Source organism: Buceros rhinoceros, unplaced genomic scaffold (assembly GCF_000710305.1).
Source record: "Buceros rhinoceros silvestris isolate BGI_N320 unplaced genomic scaffold, ASM71030v1 scaffold1969, whole genome shotgun sequence".
NCBI lineage: Eukaryota > Metazoa > Chordata > Aves > Bucerotiformes > Bucerotidae > Buceros > Buceros rhinoceros.
In genome coordinates this window covers 21,506-36,394 of record NW_010429573.1, presented here as the reverse complement: position 1 = coordinate 36,394, position 14,889 = coordinate 21,506, and the positions used below count along the sequence as shown (strand labels likewise).

Here is a 14,889-nt window from a genome sequence, read left to right as displayed (position 1 = left end):
GAAAGAGGGTGAGAAAGGGGTGTTTCTTAGATTGGTGGTGGTCATTTCCCATGAGAGCCCACCATAACAGCACTATCAGAGTGTGCAGGTGCAAAACTCTGAGGATAATAGTAAATGATGGGTCCTAAATTGAAGGATCCTTGAAAGGCAAAGAATTTGAGTTTTATTAGATTTATCATTCTACCTCCTTTATGAAACCAAGAGAACAAGCACATTCTAATAAAACTTAAAATTAATCACATTACACATTTATTTAGAATTCTTATTAATAACCTCCAAGATAAAAAGTAGCTTGTAAACAACGTATTATGGAATCTCACCTCTCAAATCTCTGTAGATAGCTGTAGCTATACATTTCTATGTCATTAGCTTAACATAACCCTGATTTTGGTTCCTTATTTTTCCATTACTAAGGATTCAGGAAAATTGATCCACATCACTTTTTAAATTGTGTCATTAATTTAACAAACCTCACCGTGGAGGTATTTTTATCAGAACGAAAAGGAGCTTAATCAGATTTAGGTTAATGCTCCACGTGAATGGAATCAGGGCCCACCTGAATTCTGAATTAAACACTGCTATTATTCAGAGCTGGAAATCTTGATACATTATTTTTAAGTAACTCTTTAATTTAAAATGTGTTTAAAACCACTAGCTTCTGAATAAAAATGCCTACTGAATGCTTTGGTTTCATTTACCTAATTTCATTTTTTTTAAATGAATTAATTTTCTTGAATTTTCCCTAAAAGGATAAGACGTTTGTTTGACTTAAAGGTGTCTTGGTGTAGTGTAAGCAGGTAATGTTGTCTGGGAATTTATACTGTTGTCAGGACAATTTTTGTGTTTTCCTTAGTATTTCTTAGTCGTCAATTTGGTTTAGATTTTATTTGCCAGTATATAATTATTGTAATATTATTTGTGTGCTTCCATTTAATTTTGATATAGAAGTAATTTATTCAAAGCATTGAATTTATGATTCTAAATAATTCTTTAAAGGAATAAAAATATTTGCAAAAACCTAAAATAAAACTTGCAACATCACCTGTTCTCAAATTTTATCAAATTTCTGGTTTGCATCTCTCTAGCAGCTTAACTGTAGGGTGGCAATTGCTTTAAGAATGCTGAACACCTTAATTCTACACAGAGTAATAGCTAAGTTGTCCCTCTAATTTGCATCGAGTACAGGCACCTCTATGGTCCAGTACTTTTTTATTAGTGCTTATGTTTCATATATTTGATCTAGAGTGTTTGCAGTCTTTTTGCCAACCTATGGTTAATAGTAAATCTAGAACAGTTTACAGGATAAATGCAGTGCACTTGGCAGTAAATGTTGCTGCAGTTCTCAGATTCTTTTTGGTAATCTGATTCTGTGTATCAGATTGTTGATCACCTCATATGGTAATTATTGTTTTACAGTGTTTGATCACATGGGAGGTTGGGTTTTTTTAAGGTTTTCCACAATGCTTTTTGTAATTTCTAGAGATTTCATTACTGAAGAAACCCAAAATGTATTTGAAGTTTGTGAGTAGGTTTGTCTGGGTTCTGGTCAGTTTGACAGAGCACTGTTAGTTTTCAGGTGAAGACGGGGATAAAATGAGACCACCTCTTTTTCAAAACTTCAGTATTTCAGGAATTTTTCTTGTTTAGTTTCTTCTTTCAATGAACTTCTAGATCAGTTGGGTAGAGTCATCTCTCTGTAGTGAAATCCTGCAAAAAGCTGCTGATAAGAAGCGGCTACTGTGTTGTTTAACATTTTGTTGGCTTTCTTTAATTAAAATAATTTTAATTGTAATTTGTGAAATGCATGAGTATTTGAAAACCGAAAATACAATACGTTCTCAATGTTTTAGAAATCCTAACCGAGCTGAAGTTTTTCTGACTTAACCTGTCTTTTAGTATATCTATCAAATATTTTTCTTCTCTAAGCACCTTATTTCAGTCTTCTGGAAAATATTCTTTTTAAATATACATTATAGAAATTCACATAAAATTCTCTTGCTATTTTTTAATTTTGAGCTGCATGCAAGGCAGAAGTGTGCTATTTTTCCAATAGTATTTTAAAATTTTTATAACCAAACATAAAAATGTAGTGATTATATTGAAATCAGAGTAAGGTGATTCTGATAAATTAATTATATTATTTATGTTTTAGAGTCAAATATTGCCTGAGCATGGTTTAAGTATTTTCGTAGATATTGCAATAGAAGTTCTGGTTTTCCCATTTTGCGTGTTCAGCGGGTATTCAGGATTTGGGGCAACTTTTTGTTTGCTGCTGTTTTTTATATCATTCCCGTCATCTTCCTATCCTCTTAATGTCAAATCCAGTTATTACTTCTTGCTCATGTCTTTTCTTGTTTTTTAAATTTTCCTTCTATTGAAGGAATACCCATGTTGATCTGCTGTACAAAATGAATATATTGAAACCATGTTTCTGTGTGCACTGAAAAGAAAACTACCATTGCACTGGAGAAGCAGTGATGATTTAATCAGTCAATTATCCTGAGGAATCATTAGTTGCTTGAAGAGTGAGATGCTGAGAGTTTAGTTGTTGCAGGTTACAAAGAGAGCTCATGAACCAGAACAGCAGCATAGACAGGAGTATGCTGAAGTTACATATTTTTGTCAATTTAAATAGCAAAACCATTGTGTGGTCCTGCAGAAATTTTGCACCACAGACAAAATAGAAATTAATAAAATAAAGGAGTTAAGTAAATTTTATTTATGGAATAATTGAACAAAATTAGCTGAAAAATAAAATAAAGAATTAGCTATTTTTTTAACTGTCCTCGTATGCACACTGGCCTGCTATGAAGCATATAAACAGAGATGTACAGATTAGTTCTCATTCCAAGAGCAAAAAATCCCCTTTTATATGCATCAATAATTTTTTGCATTATATGCATCAAAATTTCTCTAATGTAGGTAATTATTCACATACTGAAATATAGGAGGGTGGAAGCATTTTGTGTGAGTGTTTCTATTGAAAAAAATCTGTAAATATGAGGAAAATTATTCCGGATGTCAATCAGATGCTATTCAAGGGGATATAAGTAGAATGGTGACTTGGTAACTCATCACCAGCACTACAAATAATAATACTGTGGCTGCAGGACTACATTACTGTAAACATACTACAAAACGATACCAGAAATTGGAACTGTAGTTTTGTTCTCTTTCTGCTGTCTTCACTTGTCACAGTACATGTGGTTACTTAGGAAGGGAGAAAACAAAAGTAAGGCTTGGAAAGTGAAGATACGTGCCTTCATGTTTCTGAGGAACTTGGTATGGTAACTATGTTTCTTAAGTAGTTGCTTTTCCATGTTCTAAATACTTATCTCTTTTAAATATAGATCTCCAGCACAATCCAATGGATCTTCTCCAAAACCTCTTAGACAACGTATTCAGAAATCTGTGGATGAAAAGAAAATTAAGGTACTGTGTAGGAATTTCTATGCTACAATAGATGCACTGAAATAATGACAAAATTAAAATAAGTGTTAAATTCTCAAATACTTGACTGAAATATAATTGTGATTAACTTGTGGTAATCGGCCCAACTTGAACAGTGTTGCAATATGAGTGAAAATATCTAAAACTCCAGAATAGAAAAGCTTTAAAATTCAAAGTACTTCCTAATGAAGATCTCTTAACAGAGATAAACTGTGTTCATCTGTACCTCTTCACGTAACCATCTGTGTATGTCAGAACTATAGAAATAATACTGAAGCTATGTGAAAACAAATAAAACTGAACACAGGCATGTGATTCCAGTTCTGATAATACAGGCATTCTAAAAGTGTAGTAATGACTTTTTCATTGCATGGGGGGGGGGGGGTGGAATTCTTCTTATTTGTAAGATTCCAAGGACATTTCCATAACTCTTTGTGAACAATAAAATCAAAGATGCTAATGTTTGCTATTTTGTAGGTAAAATGAAATATTACAAAAGTCTGTTGGTATTGTGAGTGGCACTATTCAGAAGAACAGCTCCCGTGTTTCTGAAAATTGCAGTCTTCCAGTGTACTGCATTTTACGTAGTCTTTTTTTATCAAAATTGTCAAACTTGAATGTTGAGACTATGGAAAGAGGCAGAGCTTGTATCTTCCACATCATTTCAACAGAGAGCTAAATAAAAGTAGTGACAATATTTTTTTACAAACTTTGGCCTGACAACAGGTAAAAACACAAATGTGATTACTATATAGAGAAGAAAACGGGTGTTTTAAGCCATCAGAATTAGCTCTAGAACAGCTTTCTGCCCTGGACATGAGGAGAATTTTAACATATTACATGTTTGAGAATTAGAAAGTCATTAAAAGCACAGTCAATATTTCCAGCATGTGTTTTAAATATACTCCAACTTCATTCTGAGTGGTTTTTTTGGAACAGAGATGGGGTGGATGATGGACATTTTGGATCCATGCACTAATTATGGTGAAATTTAGCTTAAAACTCATAGGCAAATTATGAAAGACTGAAGTTGATAAAGGATCTTCATTATATTAATTTTACAATAAAGGGCATATTTAAATTGTGGTTTTACTCATCAAATAGCAAAAATGTGGTATTGTGTTTGCATAATACATTGAGATAAATAGTTTTCTTATCTAAAAGGAGGGGTTGTAGTTGGATTCATGAACAGCCGTGTTCAGTATCAAGGTGCAAAAATTATCTTAAAGTAATTACCTGTCACATTTGAAACTTACAAGGTTTTGGAGAGAAATTATCAAAATATGAGCCTTGAAACCGATTCATATTATGAAACTATTTTAACTTTTTTTGGAAATACTTTTTTGCTAGCTAAAAATACCAGATTAGTTACCATAATTTCTGTGCAAAGAGTAGTTCTTCCAGACATTTCTGAATAATTGAATGAATTCTACTTCAGGAGCAGGAATTGCATGTGAAGGTTCATCATGACACTCTCTTGTGCTGCTTTTGTCGTGTCTGACTGTAATAAACTTTCAGTGACTCCCATGATCCTTTTTAACAGAATACAAGAATCTGACTTTTTCTTGTTCCTGGTCTTGTTTCACCATGATTGAAGAAATAGAATGTACCTGTAGTAAAATAGAATGAAACATCTAATCATTTTAGCCAATAATTTTTAAGATCTTTCAATCAACTTCTAGACCTGATTTTGATGCTCAGCAGGTGCCTAATGTAACTGAGCATGACTATATCAATATATAAAAGACCTTTTGTCTTATGAAAATGAAAATTCAGAGAGAACAAGCAACAGGTATAAAGTCTGTAGTTTAAAATTCTAAACTTTCTTTGGCATTTTAGAAGACTGCGAAGCTTGATTATAGTGTTGTCTTTTGTAGGTTAAATCTATGATGGTGGTCTTTTTTCTCCTGCTTTCTCATGTGGATGGTTGTATACGATTAACGTGTTAAACAGGATGCCTGATTGGGACTATACAACTCGTGTCTTAGAGCAACACTGAGGCTGCTAAACTGCCTCTAGTAATCACCATCAGTCTTTTATGGCTTTCTTCCAGTGTATCCTATTGTACCAGAGAGACAAAGTACAGCATGGAACTGAGGACAAATATCTCAAGATGTTTTTCCGTTGTGAAAATAACAATCATGCAGTTCAGAGTGTAAATGTTCCTCAATTATGTATCAGCATAGAGTCCTCTTACTCCAGATAAGACATCTGAGTGTTTTGCATTGTTTGCAATTCTTTTCTCTATGTATCAGCCAAACATTGTCATCTAAATTGCAGTATATTCCTGTGAAGTCTGGAATTTTTTCTGGTATTCCGATGTTCACTTTAGTCTTGCTTTTCCTTTAAGTCGACCAAAACTGCTGCTGCCAAACAACTAATGACTTTTCTAACGAAAACTCAGTTTTCTGCCATCCTCTTGCATAAAATCTTGCTTGCTTTCTTGAAACATTCATCTTTCATTTGGTCTTTGCTTTTCGTTCTACCTTTCTAACAATTTCTAGTTTCTTTTGCATGTTTGTTCCTTTTCTTCCTTTTTCTATGAAGACTTTATAGGACCCTGTCTTTCTTTTCTCTTTTTGTACATTCTTTAGGAGAAGGTAGAATAGATCTACAAACAGAAGTTCAGTTATCATCTTTATACAAACAATTCACAGATCTCCATCTGACCTAAGCATCCCTTCTGTCGAAAACATCTTTTACTTCTATACCACCCTGTCAATACCCAGCTGTAATCCAGAGGTGGTATGTCTATCTTTTCTGGTATAATTAACATTGAGGATGGTATCCTACCTGTTATTTTTTCACTCTGTAACATCTCTGGAATCTATTCTTCTCTATCTGTATGTCCACTCAACTGTAATTTATTAAATGTTCACTTTACTGTTTGATGTGCCGCTGTGTATTTTTCTTGAACTTGATAGTTGCAGCTTTGGCCTATCTATCTTCACTGAGTTTGCTATACAAAAAAAGTTATCAAAGTGATGAGATGCTAGATGCCATTCTTCCATCTGCATCTCTATCTGTTGCTCTGTTCCTTTAAGCTGTACTAATTTTTTTAACCTATCCCAACCCATTGGTTATTTCTGATTTACTGCTTTGAGATATCTGTGCTTGCCTACATTCAGCCTGCAATACCAATCTTCATTATTCATTTTTTAATTTTCAGACTACCTCTTTCAGCTGTTTGTTTGATATTGTTTCTTATGGCTGGAGAGATTTCCTATATGCATCTGCAGAACTCATCATCCTCCTTTAAAGCCTTTTTCAGTACCTTTAAATCAATCTCTTCACAAAATTTAGCAGTGCTTTTTGTTGATATGGCTGCCTTTTACAATGACTAATTTCAGTTCCTTTCTCTGTAAATCCATATATTTCTTGTCTTGGATTGTGGATTTTCTCTTGGTAGAAATAAATTTTGTTTTGTCTTTCCTGTGCAGCACATAGCACAATGAATTCCTTGTTCATAACCATAGATCTCCAGTGCTGTAATAATATTTATCACCTTCTCACACTGAATAGCAGTCTGCATTATTATTTCATACAAACATCTTGAAAGGTGAACAGGTTGCTTGTAAAATTCACAGTTGTAAATTTTGCTATGCATAATGCACTCAATTGACTCAGATGTGTCATATATTTGGATTTTCAATAAGACAATAGCTCCATGATGTTTCTTCTCAGTGTCAGTGATTCTTTTGTGGAGTTTATGCAGTATGTGTGATGGTAGCATTAGTTCCATAAAATTGTCCGGAAGACTTTTTACCACGTTGCCTCTGATAGGTGGATAGTTGGGTAGTCAGTAGTATAGATTCATCATCTCTCATTAGAACTCGTCTAATGAAAGTGTCCTTTTCCATCATAATTGAGAGGGGAAGAAAAACACAGTAGTGGTGATTACTTTGGTTGTATGCTAAGTCCCATCAAGGGAGTGTATGTTGAATAAAGAAATCTAGGAAAATCTAGAAAGTGAAAGGAGACATACGTACCTAAATTAAAAAAAAAAAAAGGGTGGTGGTGGAAATCATTGTGCCCTCTCCTTTCTTAAGAGGAACTGATCTCTCAGCTTCTGCAGAATCATGTGGAGGAGTGCAGGCTGATAATATTTAGACCTTAGGGCATCATGCATATGTGTTTAGCATCTAACTATATGGAGAGAGGATAAAGTAAACAAGTAGCTATGAACTGAGTTGTGTTTAAAAATAAAATCTGTGGATATTTCCATTGTGCCACAAATTCCTGGCAACAGTGAAAGACAAAGAAATGTTTTCAATCCTCATTAAATACTAGAAGAGATGCAGAAAGATCACCTAACTATAGTGGCATTTGTTAGGAGGCAAAGCTGTCACTCTTATCTCTTGAGCAGAAGGAAGTCTGGGGGAATTAGTGTGCTGAATTTTTGAATTTCCTCCATCAGAGTCAGGTAAGAGTAACAATAAAAAACTCAGTCTTCCTTTGAGAGACAATTCAGAGTTTGAAGTTTGTTATCTATTGTTTAAGTGAAGTGTCATCTGGTGAATGGTATTTTGGAAGGAGTCTTTAATTCATAAGGTCTATAAAACATCTATTGAGTTATGTCTCGTCAGTTGTCCTTATCACTCCTTTCTGCTTTATAAAAATAAGTAGAGAGAAGTATTTTATCTAAAAAAGGTTCATCTAACTTTATGTCTGTGTCTTCAAATCGTACTTCCGTATATCTGATACAGGTTGATACCCTGTAGTTTGGCTACTCATTTTGTTGATTCCTGTGGTGTTATATAAGTCCTGCTTATTGGTGAGAGAGAGAAATGGAAGGACTTACAATCACATTCTTTGTTTAGGTTGAAGAACACCTTTAAACAACAAAAATGTTGCATAAGATTTTCATTTTTCTTCTACATCAGGAAAGATAAATTAGACCTTCAAGCTGTAGGTAAAATACTGTTCCTGAACTAATGGGATTGGGTGAAACTGAGTACTTCAGGAGTTAAGAAGAAAGGAACAAAAGGTATTAGGCTGTGAGCATGCAATATGTGAGAGTAACAGATTTTTTGGTAAACTTAGGGTTGTTTTGGCCTTTTGATACGTTGTTTTAGAAATCTTTCTGCACTGTTAACACATTTACCCTGAAACAGCTGAAAGGACTTTCAGTAGTTTGACATATTTTTTTCATAATGTAACCGGAGACAACCTTTCCTATATGAGGCACTATTTCCCTCCATTTGGGAACATAACTGTAGTTTTAGTTTTAAAAGGAATTTGCGGCTTAAGAACTCTAACAAATCTTGGCATGCTTGAAGTTCATTGTAATTTTAGTGTGTACAGAAATCCTTCCAAGGAAAAAGCTCCACAAAGCAAAAAATCCGAGTCTGCCTTTCTCATGTGACTTGTTCATGCCTATATAAAATGACTTAATATCTATCTTCATGCACTGCTGTTATTTTTCATTGCTTAGTTCTCTAAATGCTGTTACTTGAGAGAATTGTTTTGCCTATTTGTGGTTCCAGTACAAATAAACTGTGACTTGGAAAACTATAAACAGGAAGTTATCAAGACTTTTCTGTATGCCCACTCTAACTGTGAGCAGACAGTTCATAGTATTAGAGAAAACTTTCTTCCTCAGGTAGCAAGAAATATTTATTTTTAAGTAGAATATAATTATGGAGAATGCTGACTGTTAGTTTCAATGCGTATGGAGCATGCTAAAAATGAGCATCTGGAGGAGAAAGAGGGAAGGGAGAAAAAGGTTATGTTCAGCATAAAATCTGAAGAAAGACTTTCTAATTAGTGTCAGTTGATAGACCACACTTGTTTAGAAAACTAGCATTTTTGTTTCTACCTAAACTTTCCTAGGTTTCATAGCTATGAGTTTTGAGTGTTTTTAAAACCGGATAATGGGGTGATTCGAAAAACAGTAGCAGGTTAATTTGGGATAGCAAAAGGCTGGTCCAATGTTACACCAAAAGAAGTAGATAGTTTCAGTATAGTAGAAGCTTGCTGTTACCTGGGCAGGTTAGGACACTTTTCATCTTGGAATAACATAATGCCTTGGTTTGGCAATGATACTTACAATTTATTGTTTTATTACTCTTCCCTTTGCAATCCTGTCCTTTTATCAACTTTGTTTTCAATTTACCTTTAATTTTATTTTTTTTCTAAAGGGACAAGGGTCAGGGTGGAGAAAAGAAATTTTCTCTATTAATCTCTTTTCCAAATAGTACTCTAATTGTTTGGCTAGAAAATCAAAACATGTGTTTGTTGTTACTGATGTAGGTTTTTCAAATTCTGTTATGCCATTCCAGTGTATAAAACCCAAATCTCAGTGTTCTTAGTGACTAAATATTGGCAGTACTGTCTGTATGCAGATGCTGGAAGGAGATCTGGAATAGATTATGAACTAACTTTTAAAAATAAATAGAGCATGCACCATTAATATTTTACATAAAAGTGACAGTTTTATATTGGCATCTCAAACATCTGAAAAAGTTCTTTAGATATGGAAGTCAAGGTGCGACAATGCCCTGCTTTATCTACTCATTAGGGCTACTAATTGATCTACGCATGCTGAAACACTGTCTAAAATTCTATTCCTTTTGGGTAACAGCAAAACCTGTGAACCCCTTTTTCTGAAATGCATCAGAATTTCTTTCCTTGTATATGGATAACAGCAACATCCCACTCGATTGTGAAGAGGAGAGGGGATAGTAAGTCCGAGTTCATTGCATGCCATTTGTGTGCAACTACTTGATTAGCAAACCAAGCTCCCAACATCTCTCTGCTTTCCCAGAGCTGTGGGTCATTGGGGTGGTGCCCTCAAAGCAATGGATTTCAGGGAATTTAATGCAAAAGAACTGTAGTTCCTAAGAGCTATTTCGGGCTATTGAAAGGCTTCATTATGTGTGTTTCTTAGGATGTTCTTTTTTCTTTAAGAGCTTTCCAGGAAAGCGCTTCTTTTTAACTCACTTCTAGACTTGTGCTCTTTTCTTCTGCATTCAGACTATTAAAATTTCCTTATTGCGACTTCACTCAGTGTAATACAGTTGGGTTTTGCAGTGAATATACCTTCTTAGAGTAATTGGGAAGTTTAACTGCTTCAACAAATTTAGTCTCGTACTCTTGATTTATATATGCCCTCTAGATTAGCACTAACATCAGCTGAAACAGACGTGTTTGGTAGAGTTTTGTATACTGTTTGCAAATGACTAAACAGTTTGTGATGCAATACAGAGTGAAGTTTTGAGGCATATTTCAAGCTTCAGTAAGTTGAAACAGACAGATGGGTTTGTGCTACAGGTTTTTCAGTATTTGAGCTTGACTTCTGTCCTTTGACTCCATGTATTCTAATCCCTCCAAATTGAACTAGTGAAGTGTTGGATGGGGGTGATAAAAAGAAACTCTGTCCCCCAAAATATCTGGATTTATTCACAGTTATATAATGGTAACTATCAGGTTTTCTTGCTCAGGTTTGATGCTCTTTGTGCTATGTTTGTTTATAGCTTCAACTCAGCACAAATTGTAGCTTCTTTGCCTCTTGCAATATGAATATGTGATAGAATTCTGTGCAGGTTATTGTGTGATTTTCAGTGTGTGTCATTTGCTGAACAGTAATTAATTGAGGGAATGTTAAAAGATTATGATGAAGTATCTAAGAAACATGGCAAATACAGGAAAGTATTTTTCATTAATACTGCGGTAACCTTAAACGTAAAGAAAACGTAAGCCTCATATTCTGAATATTGTAATTGTACAATAGGATGTTGATTAAGGTTGCTCTAGGTTAGAATTGCATTTTCAATTATTTCAAATTCTTAAGTTTATGCTGGATGTAGCTTCTGTATCCTTCAAAACCCTTTCTGAAAAGATTATGAAAGTTAACAACATGCAGTTAATGACTTGGTGAGCTAAGGCATCAACTTGAAGCGCACAATTCTAAAAGTCTATGTATATAGTCTTACCTTATGGTAAATGTTTTAATTACAGAGTAGATTTAATTACAGGGGAGATTAACACTTTAGAATTGTTGAGAGTCAGGCTGGCTAGTTCTCCCTGTTAAATCTGCCTTTCTGAGGCTGTTGTCTGGTACAGAGAAATTGCAGTTTGAGAGTGATGGACAGCTTGGAAAATGGGCTCTCTTTAAGGGAAGGGAATACTGAGTTTTGAGTAAAATTACATATATGGATATATTAAGTCAAAGAATATAATTTCTGTAAATGGTTTGGGTTTTTTCCCCCCAAAAAACCTAGGTGTGTTCACCTGGCCAGCTGCAGGATCATGAAGAGATCCTTAGGTTGTATCTCAGTGATAAAAAGTTAAGATTTTGTTAGCTTATATGCATAAGAACAGTATCTGATGAAAGTGGCATAGATTGTAACTGAATTTTGTGGATGAATGGCCCTGTGAAAGGAGGTTTTGGGGAACATATCTTAATCTGAGATTTTGTGTTGGAAGAAAAATATATCTGTAAGATTTAAATGTGCTTGTTTTTGTAGAAAAGTAGATTTGCATAATGCAAACTGTTTAATCAGGAAAGTAAACAGTTATTCAACAAATCACTCCTGTTCTCTCTCTATATATAGCAAAATTTTCCCCTATGACATTTCTTCCTTTTTCTTGATATTCGTATGGTAGCACCAGTTCATGTTTATTTTGTGAGTAAATAGAATATCTGAAATTTGCCAAAGAAGGTTCTGAAATAATACTATATTTTCCAGTTTTAAGTATAAGTGTGTTGAAGCTTATTTTGTATTACCTATCATTCCTTTACAGTGTTGCTGTTGTGCCTTCCTTTATGTATAAATTATTCAAGTGGTGAGACTCATCCTCATGCTTAGCATTTATGAAATGACATCTCAAAAATGATGACCTGTAGAAGTATGAGAATTGACTGCAGTAGCTATGACAGCTACTTAAAATGGTAGCCTAACAAAAAAAGGAGCCAACTTTGATAGAAAATCTTAGGTTGAAGCTTAAAAATTTAATGTGTAACTTTCTGAAAGAGATGAAAAAAGATTTTAAAATTGTTTTAGGAACCTAGTAGAATAATTTATTACTGTTCTTGAAAGTATTTACACTTTGTAAATAAATGCTTCAAATATTTTTTTTTTCTGTGAGTATAGTAATTTTTTAGGAAATTTACGTGATCTAAAGATTTCAAGACAGAAGAATAGGGAAACTTTATTTAACAGTGTTGTAAAAAATTAAAGCTAATACTTGCTATTTTCAGATGAAGCAACCTTCAATCAAATCTCAGTTTTCATGTACATATAAAAATGAGTTGAGTGAACTAAAGGATCGGCATTTCCTCAGCAGTAAACAAATTCCAGCCTGCACAGATCCCACACCAAAGCAACATTTAAAAGCTCGGTATCTCACAGGTAAGCTGTAGTAGGATTGATGAAGTAAGTGTGACAGCTATTTCAAAAGTTATCAGAAAAGGCTTTGTTAAAACTCAAGTATAAATATGTTTTCAAGAAAAAATAGTCATATCTCATTGCTCTGTTATGCTATGATCAGTTAAATGTCCTTGCATTAAAATTGTATTACTAATGCTTTGAAAATACAAATCTGTTTGAAAAATGTGTATTGATGCTATCGTGAACATCAAGATACATTTTACGTACATTACATAATGTAAGTAAACTCAGTGAAATTTGTAATTTTGCTGTTAAAAAAAGGGAAAAATGGTTTATTCACTATAAACCATAAAATATACATAATTTCTAGGCCCTTCAAGCATCTTTTCCAATATCTTAGCTGTAAATCCACTTCCCTAAATTAGTTTCTATTACATATTTTTTGAGCAATGTCATTTTAAATTGGCAGTACGCTTAGGGACACATAGCAAACGTAACCGCAATGACCAGCACAGTTTTGTTTTGCTGGTAAAGCAGTTCTGATTAAAAAAAAAAAAGAAAAAGAAAAAATAAATCACATGACAGTTCTCTTTTAGGAAAAGGATGAATAATCCCAGGTAACTTTTTATCTCCTCACATATGTTTTTGATATTCTTACATGACAGAAGGTATGAATTCATGTCTTGATGTACCAGTGCTTGGAACTATTTCTGAAAATCTTCACCAGACTAGAAGTTATACAGAAATGGGAAAGCTGAGTTGTCAGCCAAGAAACAAGAACTCCAAGAATGAACAGATGGATTTGAATAATGACAGTGGTAAGGAAAGTGAACCATCTTTGCAAAAAACCACCAAGAGACCTAAGACTTCAAACAACTCTCAGAACGAATTGGACAGCAAAATCGGTGGAAAAAGAAAACACTGTAAAACTACAAGCAAGAATAAGTTGATAGCTGGTCAGGCAAGATTAACTGACTTTTTTCGACTATAAGTTTTTGTTTTGACATTCATGGTATGTTGAATGGTTTAGAAGTTGTAAAATTTTGTGAGAAAAGGGTGAGATTCATGCATTGCTTCCTTTCATACTCAAATAAGTATAACTTGTGTGTTCAATATTATACAAATACTTTTGCAAGTCTTGATTGTGCAGAAGTCTTTTATTTCTTTTATAACAATACATCCATTAGTAATTACAGCTATGGTTTTTTATGGTAGTGAATTATATTTCCCCCTACAATGCAATGAGAGAGTATTTTTGGCTGCATTATGTATAGCCACATTAAAACACAGTAACTTAAAAGTACCATTACGTTTGTTATAAAATGTTCAGTCTTCAGAGAAGGTGGTGTAGATCAGTGGTTTTCAAACTTGCCAACAAGGTCGGTATACTCTTCCCAACATACACCTGAGCACTACAAGGGGAAAAAAAAATCAGAAGGTTTAAATCATCAAATAACTCTAATTCTTTATGGCCCCTGGAAATATTAATCTAACAAATTTAACAAAAGCTTCCTCCCCTGTGCACCGGCTCGCAGCAGACGTGGAGTTTCTAAATGAACCTTTATTAAATAGCTATATAGATATTGCATTATGCTTGACCAGAATGAAGTAATTTTTTGTGTAAAAATGAAAATATACTTACTGTCAAAATCTCTTCTTCCTATAGGGAGTTTAGCTAAATTTTCTTCATCTGCAGTCTCTCTTTCCTGTATTGATTCAATATTTTGAATTTTAGTGTCAGCTGGAAAAGCCATGGCTCCTTTCAGTGCAAGATAAGGCAGTTGTTTTCTACCGAAGTTGGTTGACATAACGTGATTTAAGAAATCATGCCTGGAGCCTGTGTCCTGTATTAAAGGAAAACAAGAGTAGCAGTTTATTTAAAGTCAGTTATGTTCTCTTTATCTTTGCTGCTCTTTCTACTTAGCAGTGTGAGTATATTATCTTTCAAGATGATATTATAAAAGTTATGACCTGTGTTACATCTTTGGCTGAAACATTTATATGGTAAAGAATATGATAAAATAATGAGTTTTATATTTGAAGTTAAAGATCTGTTGCTGCCTATAGGGGTGTGCTGAATCAAACAAATCCAGAACGTTTTCCCTAC

At 33.9% G+C, this 14,889-nt stretch overlaps 2 protein-coding genes across 2 annotated transcripts in view; one reads left to right on the top strand and one right to left on the bottom strand.

The window, feature by feature from the left end:
* Positions 1-13,773, top strand: part of PARPBP (PARP1 binding protein) — a 47,869-nt gene extending 34,096 nt beyond the window's left edge. Inside the window, exons 8-10 of the mRNA XM_010142670.1 lie at positions 3,351-3,432; positions 12,653-12,803; positions 13,448-13,773. Coding sequence (XP_010140972.1) covers positions 3,351-3,432; positions 12,653-12,803; positions 13,448-13,773 — 559 coding nt within the window. The remainder of the gene's footprint in view (positions 1-3,350; positions 3,433-12,652; positions 12,804-13,447) is intronic.
* Positions 13,774-14,144: 371 nt separating this feature from the next.
* The window catches only part of PMCH (pro-melanin-concentrating hormone), a 1,336-nt gene continuing 591 nt past the window's right edge, over positions 14,145-14,889 (bottom strand). The window contains exons 2-3 of the mRNA XM_010142669.1: positions 14,425-14,626; positions 14,145-14,194 (exon numbers count right to left, since the gene is read on the bottom strand). Coding sequence (XP_010140971.1) covers positions 14,145-14,194; positions 14,425-14,626 — 252 coding nt within the window. The remainder of the gene's footprint in view (positions 14,195-14,424; positions 14,627-14,889) is intronic.